Below are 15,819 nucleotides of genomic sequence, written 5' to 3'. Positions count from 1 at the left end.
TGTATTGCTAGCAGGCGGGATCAGGGAAACGCTAGGCTGAATAGATGTAAGAAGGAACATAACCATACGGTCGATGCACTGTGTATTAAATTATGGATGATGGATAGTATCTTGTATTGAATACATTGACATATTGGTAACCAGTGAAGTTGTTGTAAAACTGGAGTAATATGTTCTCCATGGTTTGTATTGGTGGCCTTTAACGCTTTCTGACCCTTTTTTGCACCACTCCATAGCACAAAAAGATGATGCGACAATCTGAAACTGTCAGTGACCTCTAGATACCGCAACAAAGCCCTTCTGACATCCAGAATTCCTTTCCATGAGGCCTATCCATCTCCAGATTTGTAGAGGCCGGAAGCTCCGACTGACTTAAGTGGAATGCTGAAACTACCTTTGACAGACAAGACGGAACCATCCTCAGAGAATCTCCCAAATCCAAAATTCGCAAAAAGGGTTCCCTATATGACAGAGCTTGAAGTTCAGACACCTTTCTGGCTGAACAAATCACCACCAAGAAAACCACCTTCAAAGTTAGATCTTTTATGGTGGCACTCTAAAGAGGCTCAAACAGTGCTTGACACATGCCCTTGAGGACCAAGTTAAGGCTCCAAGAAGGACCTTACGAACAGGGGGTGCAAATGCTTCGCCCCCTCACAGGAAATGCACCATATCTGGATGCACATCCAGAGATGTTCCATGACCTTGCCCCGCAAGCAGACTAAGGCCGATAACTCAGGGAACTAAAGGACAAACCTTTCATTAGGTTTCTCTGCAAAAAGACCAGAATCTGCGCCACCGATGCTCACAGAGGATCAATCCCCTGCTCAGTACACCAAGACTCAAAATCTCCAAACCCAGACATATGCCAAGGAAGTAGAGGTCTTGTGAACTTGCAGCAGAGTAGAAATAACAAACATCCTCTGGATAACCTTTCTTCCTTAATTGCTTCCTTTCAAAAGCCAAGCCACTAGACAAAAGCGATCCGCTTGATCTAAAAATATAGGACCCTGCCGTAGGAGATTTGGTAGATGGCCCTGTCTCAGGGGGCCATCCACTGCTAGATTGACCAGATCTGCAAACCAAGGCCTTCGTGGCCACTCCGGAGCCACGAGAATTAAAGTTTCCTGGGTGGACCTTTATTCTCTTTACAATCTTGCACACCAGAGGCCATGGAGGAAACACGAAGATCAGAGCGTCGTGTGGCCAAGAAAGTACCAAAGCATCGACCTCTTCCGCTCTGTGGTCTCTTCTGCAACTGAAGAAACGCGGTGCCTTGGCATTCCTCTGGGTTGTCAGCAGATCCTTATCAGGCATGCCCCACCTGTGAGAAATGAGGGTCATTGCTTTCTCCGATAGCTCCCATTCTCCAGGATCTAATTGTTGTCGGCTGATAAAATCCATTTGCACAATGTCAGACTCCACTATGTGTGTCACTGCTATCAAGGCCAGATGCTGCTCCGCCCAGGACATCAGCATCTCCGCTTCTAGAGCAACCGCTTGACTCTTAGTACCTCATTGGCAGTTGATGTAGGCCACTGTCATTGCATTGTCTGATAGGACTCTGACTGCATGGTTGTGCAGAAGGGGAAGAAACCCCTCCAGAGCCAACCGCACTGCTCTCGTCTCTAAGCAATTGATGGACCAGGTCATTCCCTCCACCAACCATTGGCCCTGCACCGACTGGGACTGACACACAGTGAGACTGGGATTGGTAGTCACTACCACCCACTGAGGCACCTCGAAGTCCACCCCATGGCACAAATGGTCCCAGCCAAACCACCACAAAAGACTGGACCTGGCGAACTCTGTAAGCGGTAGCGGAAGATGAAACTGTTCTGAAATCAGATCTCACGGGACAGCAATGCTTTCTGTAGAGGTCTCATATGAGCAAACTCCCACAAGACCAGCTCCAAGGTTGAGGCTATGGAACAGAGGACTTGCAAGTAATCTCAGACCCTAGGAATTTGGGCCTCCAACAGGTTCTGAACTTGCGCTTGCAGCTTGACAATCCACTCCTCCGAGAGAAAGACCTTGCCCACATGGGTATCAAAATGCATGCCTAAGAACTCCAGAACCTGCAAAGGAGAAAGGTGGCTCTTGGCCAGGTTCACAACCCAGCCCAAGGATCTCAAGCGGTGCAAGACCACTTCCATCACCTGTCTGCAAAGGTCCTCAGACTCGCTCAGATGAGCCAACAGTCCAGATATGGATGAATCAACACACCCTCCTTTCTGAGGGCTGCCGCTACCACCACCATTACCTTAGTGAAAGTCCTCGGAGCAGTGGCTAGACCGAATGGAAGAGCGCAAAACTGAAAATGCTTCCCAAGGATCATGAATCTGAGGACCTCTGATGATCCCGGTGGATCCCAATGTGTAAATACGCTTCCATCAGATCCAGGGAAGCGAAGAACTCCCCACTTCGCACCGCTGCTATGACAGACCTGAGTGTCTCCATCCGGAAACTGGGAACAGAGAACCACGTTTACTTTCTTCAAGCCCAGAATTGGTAAAAGGTCCCTTACTTCTTCAGTACTACAAAATAAATGGAATAATGTCCCGTTCCCCTCTCCTCCTGGGGGACGGGAACAATGGCTCCCAGCATTCGCAGTCTTTGGATGGTCTGCTGAATGATAAATTTCTTTGCTGGCGAAGCACAGGGAGATGCCATGATTAGGCTTCTTAGCGGCTGAGCAAATTCTAAAGCATAGCCTTGTCCAATCACACTTAGAATCCACCAGTCCAACGTGATTTTGACTCACTCCTTTTAAAAAAAAAGGTCAACTGACCCCCCCAATAGCTGGGATTGAGGAATGGGTCGGCCTCACTTCATTGTGCGGGCTTGGCTCTGCCAACCCCTTGGCTGGAGCCCTCTCGGTTTGCTCTGCATCTATGAAAAGACTGGGACCAGGACGGAGACCTCCCCAGGGTCTGCCTCTGGCCTGCGCCCAGAGCTCTGTTCTGACAGAAATGCCTTTGGCCTCAAAAACTAGAGTAAACTGGCAGAAATCCTTTGGACCTTTTGGGCTTGTCCTCTGGTAGCTTGTGCACCTTATCTCCCAGATGCTTAACCAGCTGTTCTAAGTCTTCTCCAAAAAGAAGCTTGCCCTTAAAAGGGAGCTCCCCCAGTTCAGTCTTCAACGAAATGTCTGCTGGCCAGTTTTGCAACCATAAAAGTCCTAGCAGAGACTGCAGACACCATTGTCCTAGACAAAGGACGAATACGATCATATAAAGCATCGGCTCCATAAGCGACCACTGTCTCCAACCGCTCCACCTGCTCGGATTCCTGGGGCGACAGATCCCTGGCACTCTGCAACTGCTGCACCCATCTCAAGCTTGCCTGAAGCATAAAACTGCTGCACACTGCAGCCCGGATGCTAAAAGCCGAAACCTCAAAAATCTTTTTGAGATGAACCTCAAGCTTCCTGTCCTGCAAATCCTTCAGAACTGCCGCACCAGCTACTGGAATGGTGCTTCTCTTTGTGACTGCTGACACCGAAGTATCCACCTTAGGCACCCTCAAGAGCTCCAGAGTCTCCTCGGGCAAGGGAGAAAGCTTATCCATAGCCCTACTCACTTTAAGGCCAGTCTAAGGAGTGTCCCACTCCCTGACTGACCATCCATTGTTTAACCATCCTATGGAAAGGGAAAGTCCTGGCCAGGCCCCATAACCAAGCCTTGAATGGATCCAGTGTGTCCTGATCCGGCTCCTCATGTGGCACCACTATTCCCAACTCCTCCAGGACATGCAGGATCATAGGACCCATCTCCTCCCTTTGAAACAGGATGAAATCTTTCCAGGTTCCTCCTCCTGATCTGTTGGGCAGAGGAACATCGTACGGGCGATCCCCCGAGGGCAACCCCTGGTCGGACTCCTCGGAGGAAAAGTCATCTATGGCACCCTGCCCAACTGGACCTCTAACTTTACAGATCTTTGTAGCTCCCGGAGCCTCCAACCACCTGGGCGGACCCTCAGAAGGCCTGCGCTTATGGGAGCAGCTCCTCTTGTGCTTGCTGGCTAGATATGCTTTGTGCATTAAGAGGATAAAGTCTGGAGAAAAAGAAGGACCATAAAAATCCCCCTCCAGGGGATCAGAATCCCCCCCTGACTGCCCCTCTAGGGCCCCTCAGTCCTCAGTGGGGCTAAAATCAGCTGGCGACACTGCTGGCGGGAGATCCCCTCCCCCTGCTGCTCTCTCCTCTGCAGCCGCAAAGTCTTCAAAATAGCAGCTGCTCCCACACTTAGCGGGAACAGGTCAGCAGTTTCTTCTAAAGCAGCCTGCAACTTTGCAGGCCTGTGCTGCTTAAACGATGCCGCCACAGTCTCCGGCGAGGAACCTTCACCACTGGTAAGGCAGCAAGAGCATCGGCTAGCCTTGGGGAGCCGCGAGCAGTGCTCCCCACACACGGAGCAGTGGCTCGCAAGCGGCATGGCCGGGCATGACCCAGACCGCGTGGCGCATGCCGAAAACAGAGACGGGATCGGGAGCCCTGAGAATGATTCGCCTGATTGACCTGCCTCTGTCTGCTCCCGGCAATAGGGAGAACACTAGAAAAAGAAACACCACTTTTTTTTTTTTTTTAAACTTTACTAGCTAAACAGAAAAGGTTTACTTTCCTGAAAGAAGGGTGGCAGAGGCTTCCTACAATCCTTGCTGAAGGGGAGGGAACTGGACCACCAGTTTTCACCCCTGGCGTGACTGAAAGAGCAATTTAGGGTCCTCAACCCCTGCTCGTTCTATCCTACTACCAGGAGGCATGGCTTCACTGGGACCTGCCAACTTCCTGGGAGGAAGTCTAAAAAAGTTCCAAAATATCCTAGTCCTCTTTTTCTTTTTTTTTAGTCAGGTACAGAACCACAAGTTTTGCACCATCTCCATCTGCTGCAGACAGAAATACTGAGGAGATGCAGGTGACACATCGGATTAAGATGCGGTGCCTATGAAATTTTTTTCTGTCTCCATCTGCTGGAAGGGAGGCAAAACCCAGGAGTCTGAACTGATCTGGGTATATACAGGGAACTTGTCTTTCACCTCAGAATCTGCCCCCAGAGAATTATCTATTCAGTGTAATCAGGCCTCAGACCACAACATGGAATGTAAACCTGTACCATCTGGTGGACACAGAGAGTACTGAGGTCAGCGCGGATACATATAAAGGTGAGGTCAGTCAGCATGTTAGTCTCGGTTTCCATCTGCTGGTTTAACTGGATGAAGTGGAAAGGTAAATTATGGCACACAGTAAATAATGGCAAACTGGCAGCATAGCCTCCAGTCAGGCATAGAATTGGCAGTTAAAGTTGGGACCTTCACACACAGATCCACTACTGCATCTCTATCCTGAGCAAAGACAGCCCAGGTGAGCTCTAGTGACAGCAGACCATTGGCAAGCCCCTTTCACGCTGCTCACTTTCCCTGCTTACTGTTCTCCCACAGACCCTGCATGATCTCCAGTTTGCCCCTCAATTCCCCAACACTAAGGATCTTCTATGCTTTTCCCACAACTCTTTCAATTCAAATCCCATTTTCCCTCCACTTCCTCTACTGAAGTATCCCACTTAGGGTCAGACCTTTCCACCCTTACTGCACAATACTAGTACAGACAAGACCAGGGACTGAGCAAAATATTTAAAGTAACAACTAACGTGTGGAAAGATGTTAATATTCTTACATTTGTCACAGTTTTCTATTGCCAACGCAGCTTGGGATGGCTTCAGATACCTCACATAACCCAAACCTTTACTTTCTCCAGTGGTTTTGTTCTTGATAATGCTGCAGTATTCAATGTCACCGTACACCTGAAAAAGAATTTTTAAAAAACTTGCTCACATGAGGCAGCCAAATTCTGGGCAAGCTTTGATACCAACACACAAGCACCACAACCAAAAATTTCCACTTTTTCTAGGACTAAATACATTACATCACATCAATATATAGTCAGCGACTGAAAAAACTAGAAATAGCATAAGCACTGGCAAATTAGATGCAAAGCACTGATAAGGAAAGCAAAGAGAATTTGAAAAGAAGCTTGCCAAGGAAGCAAAAATCCATAATAAAAACGTTTTCAGATAGATTTGAAGTAGAAAACCTGCAAGGGAGTCATTTGGACCATTAGAATGTCAAGGGATAAAAGGGGCACTTAGGGATGACAAGGCAATAACAGATTAAATTAATGCTTTGCTTCGGTTTTCACTGAGGAAGAAGTAAGAGAGAGATATCCATGCCAGAAATGATATTTAAAGGTGATGATTCAGTAGAATTGAACCAAATCTCAGTGTACCTAGAAGATGTAATAGGGCAAATTGACAAACTAAAGAGTAGCAAATCTTCTGGACGAGATGGCATAACATCCCAGAATGCTGAAAGAAATGAAAAATGAAATTGCGGACTTGCTATTAGTAATTTGTAAGCTATCATTAAAATCATCTATGACACCTGAAGACTGGAGGGTTGCCAATGTAATGCCAATTTTTAAAAAGGGATCAAGGAGTGATCCAGGAAACTACCAACCAGTGAGTCTGACATCTGTGCCAGGCAAAATGGTAGAAACTATCATAAAGAAAATAATCGATGAACATATAGATAGGCATAGTTTAATTGGACAAAGCTAATATGGGTTTAGCTAAGAGAAATCTTGCCTCACCAATCTGCTATTTATTTTTTTTTAGGTCATAAACATGTGGATAAAGAAAAGCCAGTTGATATAGTGTATTTAGATTTCTAGAAAACATTTGTCAAAGTCCCTCATGACAGACTTCTTAGGAAATTAAAAAATTATGGGATGGAGGCAGTGTCCTGTTGTGGATTGGCAACTGGTTAAAAGACAGAAAACATAGAGCTAAATGGTAAATGTTCTCAATTGAGAAAGGTGAATAGTGGAGTGCTCCAGGGACCACTGCTTTTTTTATATTATATATTTATAAGCAACTTGGAAATGGGAACAAGCGAAGTGATCAAATTTGCCAATGACACAAATTATTCAAAGTTGTTAAATCACAAGAAGAAATCTTAAATTGTTATTATTGCCCCCTGATGAAGCAATTCTTTGCAAAACATCAGCCATGTTGGGCTTTTTGCAGACACTGAGACTGATGTCTTTTGTTAAACCATTTTATTTGCATTTAAAAAACTTTAAAAAAATTCCTCCTCTACTAATTAAGGTGAATGACAGATGTCAGGATGATCTTTTATGATCAGATACACCAACAGGCTTGCTGACAACTTTTACACTCTTTAAACTAGAAACTTGTGTTTTGCGGTTCCCTTTTGTTTGTAGTGATTGCCAACAGGCAGATTCAGTACGGTGCGCTCAGGCCGATTGCACAGTTAGCCCCCGTTTGGACGCACGTTTTCGACGCGCTATTATTACCCCTTATACAGTAAGGGGTAATAGCATGTTCATGAGCCTATTAGTTAGTCCCGCTCAATACAGAAAGTAAAATGTGCAGCCCGGCACCAGGAAAGTGTACAGAAAAGCAGAAAAAACTGCTTTTCTATACACCCTCTGACTTAATATTATAGCGATATTAAGTCGGAGGCCCAAAAAAAAAAATCTGTCCGCGGCCCGCGGGTTGGAAAACGGACGCTCAATTTTGCCGGCATCCATTTTCCGAACCCGCAGCTATCAGCAGGTTCGACAACCGACACCGGTAAAATTAAGCAGTGGCTGTCAAACCCGCTGACAGCTGCCGCTAGGGACGCGCTAGTGTCCCTAGCACGTCCTTATTAGCGCGGGCCCTCATTTGCATACTGAATCGCGTGCCCAGGAGAGTGGCCTGGGCGCACGTTGGGAGAGCGGGCGTTCGCCTCGGAGCGCCGGCTCTCCCGCGCATTTTACTGAATCGGCCTGAGTGTGGGGTAAGTATTGACTCTCCCTTGTTTGGTTGTGTTTCAATGTACATGACTAAGGCAGAAGCTGGAAAAACTAAGGTCTCAGAATGTGGATGCTGAAAGTTCTGACGTACTCGCAGCTTAGCCATTCTAAAATAATTCTAAACAAGCAGAATAAATCGTAAAATTAATTTTTTACACCTCTAGTGACAGAAATCTTATTTATTCTTAGTGGCCACATGGCTACCTACTGAAAAATAAAATCCCTCAGTTCTAGCTGCCAGATGCGGCCCTAATACAAGCTTGTCCTTTTCTCCTCATGCATACATACTTCCACTTTTTAACAGCAAAGTTCTCTCTTTCTGGTGATGTGTACTAAAATATTTTATTTTGGTTGCAACATTTTATTGCAGACAAAAAGACTCGTAAACATAAAACTGTTTTCCCGTCGATAGCAGGGCTGAATTAGCCATGCTGTCATGGGAACTGTCCATCAGGGCCCAGGAGGCGGAGCTTAAGTAGCAGAGTGTCGATCTTTGACTCTCTGCGGCTGCGCATGGGTTCCCGCGCAGGAACAACTGATTCTCCTCAGTCTGTTTTCTTCCGCGCGCGGAGCTTCATTTCTCCTCACAGTAATTACTAATTTTTCAGAAAATGTCAAAAAAGCCGTCCGTTTCAAACCGTGTCCATGCGGTAAGATCATGTCCGTCACGGACGGGCATGATCGATGCTACCGCTGTTTAGGACCGGAACATAACCAAACAGATTGTGATTTTTGTCGAAGGATGTCACTGCGAGCCAGGCGCCACCGACAATACAGAATGTTAGAACTAAAACTCACTAATAGGCCTTCGACCATTCACTCATCGCCAGGAACAGGGACACGAACGCCACCACAAAAAAGGAGAGCTTCTTCCCTGGACCAGCAAACCTCCAGGACCGGAGGTAAGCACAGAATGCGAGATATTCAGGGCGAGAGGCCTCTGGACCATAGGGTTCACGGCAGTCATGCCGCTAAGACTCACCACCGTTCGACGGGCCCTGAAAGGCCGGAACGGTCCACCTCGCATTCGACCCGTGCGCCCCTATCGAAAGAAAAATTGGCGCATAAAAAGAAACGAAGGTCGGGAAATTTGGAGCCGAGGACGATACCTCGGGCACCAAACGATACGGATCCGAGGCAGACATCACCGGCACCGAGAAATACGGAGCTGAGGCCGAAAATACCGACGGCGAGAGACACTGAGCCAAGGCCGGGAATATCGGCGCCGAGAACAACGGAGCCGAGACCGAGAATACCGGCGCCGAGAGACCCGGAGCCGGGGTCGAAAAGACCGGCGCCGAGGGATCCGGAGCCGGGGTCGAAAAGACCGGCGCCGAGGGATCCGGAGCCGGACCCGAGAACACCGGCGCCGAGTGATCCAGAGCCGAGGCCGAGTAGACCAACGGCGCCGAGTGTACCGGTGCAGGAAAATCAGAAGCCGGACAGAAGCCGATTAACACAAGGTGAACCGGAATCCAATATATCTCTAGGGAAAACGGGACCAGAGTCAGAACAAACTGAATTTCGAAGATGATCAACTCACACACGCACGTCTTCACGTGCGTCAAGTCATTCATCTTCAAAACGCTCACGCTCCAAAAGGGAATTTTCGGCAGACAGCGATAGATCGCACAGAAGGTCAGGTCATCATAGACCTTCCTCAGTTCTCTCCAAACACGGCGATTCACGCAAACGACATTGGTCATCGGAAGGTGCAATGGATAAATCGAGGGATTCGGCTTCTTCCATTATGGAAGGAAGATCAAGACTTTCTGGGAAACGAACAATTCCCATATCATCTTCACCTTCTTCTCGATCGCTAACTGAGTCTTCGAACACGGAACCTTCTCCACGACAATCAAAAAGGACGGCCACGACAGGCATGAACTCTCCGAATCAACAAACAAAACACCCAAGACCCCACTTGTCACCAGAGTGCTCTCCGGAGTCCCGACATAATATGCCACCACAGACCCAAAAGGCCTTTTGGGATCTATCACACTCTTTGGCGGGGTTCTTCGAAACGCTCCAATCAGCATATATATTACCTCCAGAACAAACAAAAATCAGCACAACCAAAGGGAACACAGGTGCTGCCAGAAGAACCTTCAGGAATACCAGAGCTACCGCAGCCCTTATCTCCAACCCATTCTCAGAGCTCACGGGACGACGTCATACGGTCACAATCCTCACCGACTTCCTCCATGGGCTATCCCTCAGACCCACCAGACCCACCGTCTGAGCCCTATTCTCCTCCGGAGGATCTCTCCTACCCCAAATTTGTTGAAAAGATGGGAGTTATTCTGAAGTTAGAGGTTCAGAAATTACCAGAACCAAGGGCAGAAACCTTAGGGTTATTAAAGATATTTGACACACCGGGAGAACCTACTTCTCTACCCCCACATAGTGTATTACACAATGTCCTTCAGAAATCGTGGGAAACGCCCTTTGCAATCTCAGCAATTTCCAGAAAAACGGATTTAAAATTTAAATTACAAAAACCATCCACATATTCTAATCCTCAGCTACCGCATGACTCTATTGTTGTAGAGTCTGCGTTGCAGAGAGCTAAAAAATCTAAAACTCATGCCTCAAATCCTCCCGGAAAAGACAATAAATGTTTGGACGATTTCGCAAAGAGGGTCTATCAGAATTCTATGTTAACATCTCGAATATGTCACCATCAATTCTACATGGTTCAGTACATGTATGAGTGTGTTCAAGCAACAAAGGGAATGTTTACTTCTCAAGGAGACAGCATCCCTTCACCTATTCTAGACATGGAGGAATGTTCCCGACACTTGCTGAGAACAATCTATGAAGGCTTTGAAAACTCCTCTCGGGCATCAGCTACTGCAATAGCAGCACGCAGATTAGCTTAGCTGAAGGTTAGTTCAATTAGAGAGGACTTACATGACAAACTGGCTAATCTCTCATGCATGGGGGATAACTTGTTTGGTGACCGCTTCCACGATACCGTCAGCAAATTAAAGGAACAAGCGTTAGCGGTTCAATCTCTAACCACGTCAGCATCCTCCAAGCGCTACTATCAGCAGGGGTGTCGTCCACCCTTCTCAAGACGACAGTATAGAAGTTACCAACCCGTTAGAATGCAATCTTATCCCACATACCAAAGGCAAGCTCATCCGGCTCCTCAACAGCAGAGGAGAGGAAAGCCACGTATACAAAGGCAACAACCTCAACAGCCAACATCAGCTCCAGTAAAATCCTCACAGTCTTTTTAGTGTCCAGGCCACCACCACCCTCCACAGCAGCACCTCCAGGCAGGATCACAGCCCGCTTCTCAGTCTGGACATCAATAACATCCGATCAATGGGTATTGGACATAGTGAAGAACGGATACCAACTTCAGTTTATCAACAGTCCCAGTATTCCGCATCTGACTTACATCGACTCAAGGACACCACAACCTCAACTTTCACAGGAGATCGCCCATTTGTATCACCAGAGAGCAATCCGATACATACCTCCATCGGATTGGAACAAGGGGTTCTATTCTCCTTATTTCCTCATTCCCAAGAAATCGGGAGGCAACCGACCTATCCTAGACCTCAGGGAACTCAACAAGTGGATAGTTCGGGAAAAATTCAAGATGGTGTCACTGAAGTCCATCCTTCCACTATTGCAACCCAAGGACTGGATGTGTTCCATAGATCTCAAAGAAGCGTACACACATATTCCAATCCACAGATCCTCTTGGCAGTACCTGTGTTTCCAACATCACAAGCAACATTATCAATACAAGGTTCTCCCATTTGGTCTATCGGCAGCGCCGAGAGTCTTCACCAAATGTATGGTAGTGGTGGTGGCCCACCTCCGACAACAGGGTCTGACAGTATTTCCATATCTAGACGATTGGTTAATAGTAGCATCAGACCAGACACTTTTGAAGCAGCATCTCACGATAACAATCAACTGCCTCCACAACTTGGGATTACTCATCAACTACCCAAAGTCCATGTTACAACCTACTCAGGTTCTACAATTCATAGGAGCTCGTCTGGACACCATTTGTACGAGAGCGTTCCTACCGGAGGACAGGAGACTAACATTGCAACATCTCCTTCGAACACTTCACCAGACCCGGTACCCAACGGCTCCAAATATACTGACCGTTTTGGGACACATGGCGGCGGCAAACTTCACTGTACCAAACACGAGACTACACATGAGATGACTACAGTGGGGTCTCAAACGGCAGTGGAAACAACATGTTCAGCCATTACAACACCGGGTCACACTGACAAGTCAAATGAAGAAGGACATCGACTGGTGGCTCTTGGAACATTCGTTAACCAAAGGAGCACTATTCAACCCTCCATCACACAATGCAGTCCTCACAACGGATGCGTCCCGGAAGGGATGGGGAGCGCACTTAGACCTACTAGAGACTCAAGGTCTATGGTCCCTTCCGGAACAGAAATTTCAGATAAATCTCCTAGAACTGCGGGCAATTCGCAATGCCCTCAAGACCTTTCAACAACAGCTGCAGGGTCGAAGAGTAATGATTTACACCGACAACCAAGTAGCGATGTATTATATAAACAAGCAAGGCGGGTCCGGTTCATGGTCCCTCTGCAGAGAAACTCTTCAGATCTTTCACCACGCACACAGATATTCCATTCATCTACAAGCGACCTACTTACCAGGTCTACAGAACGACAGAGCGGACAAGCTAAGTCGAATTTTTCACCCACACGAATGGTCACTCAACCCGGAAGTGACCCAGCAGCTTTTCCATCGATGGGGTACCCCGACAATAGACCTGTTTGCCATGGAGCAGAACTCACAACTCCCACAATTCTGCTCAATACGCCCGAGCTCAACCCGCCTCGCACAGGATGCATTCATCATTCCGTGGACAACGAATCTTCTCTATGCCTTTCCACAGATTCCACTCATAACCAAAACTCTACAAAAATGTATGTTAGACCGAAGTCAATTGATCCTCATTGCCCCGAACTGGCCCAGACAACCGTGGTACAGTTATCTCTTGCGTCTGTCGATCGACGACCCAATCAGACTGCCAGACCGACCAGATCTGCTCCTTCAGGAAGGGGGCCGTCTCATTCATCCACTTCATTCATCCCTACATCTGACTGCATGGAGATTGAACGGACATTATTGACTGCACAAGGTGTGTCAGCGATGGCACAATCAGTCATCGTAGAATCACGAAAACCATCTACCAGACGCAGCTATACCTTCAAGTGGAAAAGATATTCAAACTGGTGCACTGAAAACGGTATTACACCTACAGATTGTTCACCTATCCTCCTATTGGATTATCTACATTCACTATATACCTCGGGGTTGGCTATGTCATCCATAAGAGTTCACCTCAGTGCAATTGCAGCATATCATCGACCAGTGAATAACCACTCCATTGCAGAACATCCGTTGTTATCCAGATTTATCAAGGGTCTTTTGCATCTTCGTCCACCGACCACTAAACCACCGGTTCCCTGGAACCTCAATATAATCCTAGAGCAATTGATGCTACCACCATTTGAACCCATGGAATCAACCCACATTAAATATCTAACCTGGAAGGTAGTACTTTTAGTTGCTATAACCTCAGCTCGAAGAGTAAGTGAACTACAGGCACTAGTTCACTATGAACCATATCTTCAATTCCATCATCAGAAGGTGATTCTTCGGCCTCACCCAGCCTTCCTTCCCAAAGTAGTTTCAGCCTTTCATCTAAATCAATCCATTGAATTACCCATTTTTTTCCCAAAGCCTCATGCAAACGACAGAGAGCGTTTACTGCATACTTTGGACTGTAAGAGAGCACTAGCTTACTATAGGAGACGAACTCACTCCGTAGACAAGAGTATCGCAATTATTTGTTTCCTTCAACCCGAATGCACCGGGACTACCGGTAGCAAAAAGAACAATTTCCAGTTGGATTGCTCAATGTATCCAGTATTGCCATAATAACGCGAAGGTCTCACTCCCATCGCGACCAAAAGCTCATCAAATCCGCGCCATGACCACTTCCATTGCGCATCTCAGGAACGTTTCTCTGATTGACATCTGCAAGGCGGCCACTTGGTCCTCCTTACATACTTTCACTTCTCATTACTGCATAGACAAACAGTCTGCAACAGATGCGAAACTGGGACAGGCGATTCTCAACACATTGCCTACTTAAATCTGCGATTACCACTATTACTTATCACGCATGGTATTGGAAAGCGTGATTTGGAGCTTGGGACTCCCATGACAGCATGGCTAATTCAGCCCTGCTATCGACGGGAAAAAGCAAGTTTGCTTACCGTAAACGGTGTTTCCGTAGATAGCAGGATGAATTAGCCATGCTGACCCACCCACCTCCCTGGTAGTCGCTTCTTTCATCAGCTACGCTCAAGCTTTACTACAGACTGAGGAGAATCAGTTGTTCCTGCGCGGGAAACCACGCGCAGCCGCAGAGAGTCAAAGATTGACACTCTGCTACTTAAGCTCCGCCTCCTGGGCCCTGATGGACAGTTCCCATGACAGCATGGCTACTTCATCCTGCTATCTACGGAAACACCGTTTACGGTAAGCAAACTTGCTTTTTTAATCACCTGCCAGTGGTACAAAAAAGCAAGTTTGCTTACCGTAAACGGTGTTTCTGTAGATAGCAGGATGAATTAGCCATGCTGTCATGGGATCTGTCAATCAGGTCCGGGAGGCAGAGCTTGTTAAGTAGAGGTTTAGTTTTTTGTCTCTGCGGCTGCGCGTGTGTTCCCATGCAGGAAAGTAACAGATTCTCCTCAATCTGTGATTAAGCTGTAGTTGACTTGAAGAAGCGGTGACTGCCAGGGAGGAGGGCGGGTCAGCATGGTTAATTCATCCTGCTATCTACGGAAACACCGTTTACGGTAAGAAAACTTGCTTTTTCCCGTTGATAGCAGGGCTGAATTAACCATGCTGTCATGGGAGTCCCAAGCTCCAGATCACGTTAATTGTGATACCTTTATCAGGACGTGATCTGAAGAAAGTGTGGTAGTCACCGTGGACAGGATGATAGAGATTGCAGTATTGCTTGCCCTATCTTCATATCCGTGGTCACTTGCTGATCAAGGCAGTAGTGCGATGTGAAGGTATGGAGTGATGACCATGTAGCTGCCTTACAAATGTCTATGGGTTGTACATTTCGAAGGTGTGCCCATGACGTAGAAGAGTCCCCTGATCCTGACGTAGGAGATCTGAACGATTCAGTCAAGCTATTGGTTCTTCTAGAGATAGTCGGAGAAGGAAACTGTACCATGGTTGCCGCGGCCAGGCCGGGGCAATGAGTATCAATTGAGCTCTGTCCGCTATGCACTTTTGAATCGTTCTTGTTATGAGAGGTATGGGAGGAAAGGCATATAGGAGGCCTGCCGACCAACGGATGAGGAAAGCATCTTGAGCTATCCTGAGTTTGCTGGGTCTGATAGAGCAGAATTTGGAAACTTGAGCATTGATCTCCGTTGCGAAGAGATCTAGTGAAGGTGTTCCCCATTGCATGAAGACGCTTTGACCTATGTCTGGATTGAGTGTCCATTCGTGAGGATGAAAAATTCAACTTAATCTGTCCACTCGTGTGTTCGCCACTCCCCATAGGTAAGTCGCTTGCAAATGTATGCAATGGTGATGAGTATGTTGGAAGATCATCAATGTCTCTTTGCAGAGGGGCCATGAACCGGACCCTCCTTGTTTGTTGATGTAAAACATCGCTACTTGATTGTCCGTGTAGATCATGACTCTGTGGCCCTTTAGGTAGTCTTGAAAAACTTGTACAGCCCTTCGGATCGCTCTGAGTTCCAACAAATTTATCTGTAGGTTTTGTTCTGCTAGCGTCCATAGTCCTTACATTTCGTAAATTTCGAGATGCGCTCCCCAACCCTTCCGCGATGCATCTGTGGTTAGGACTGCGTTGTGTGTGGGAGGA

The 15,819-nt window shown here is 47.2% G+C and overlaps 1 protein-coding gene across 1 annotated transcript in view; it reads right to left on the bottom strand.

Moving 5' to 3' along the window:
* The window catches only part of RBM45 (RNA binding motif protein 45), a 123,216-nt gene that overhangs the window by 91,381 nt on the left and 16,016 nt on the right, over positions 1 to 15,819 (bottom strand). The window contains exon 3 of the mRNA XM_029605883.1: positions 5,676 to 5,802. Within this exon, the coding sequence (XP_029461743.1) occupies positions 5,676 to 5,802 (127 nt within the window). The remainder of the gene's footprint in view (positions 1 to 5,675; positions 5,803 to 15,819) is intronic.

This window comes from Rhinatrema bivittatum, chromosome 6 (genome assembly GCF_901001135.1).
Source record: "Rhinatrema bivittatum chromosome 6, aRhiBiv1.1, whole genome shotgun sequence".
NCBI lineage: Eukaryota > Metazoa > Chordata > Amphibia > Gymnophiona > Rhinatrematidae > Rhinatrema > Rhinatrema bivittatum.
The sequence above is the reverse complement of the archived record's forward strand: the minus strand, read 5'-3'. Positions and strand labels throughout refer to the sequence as shown.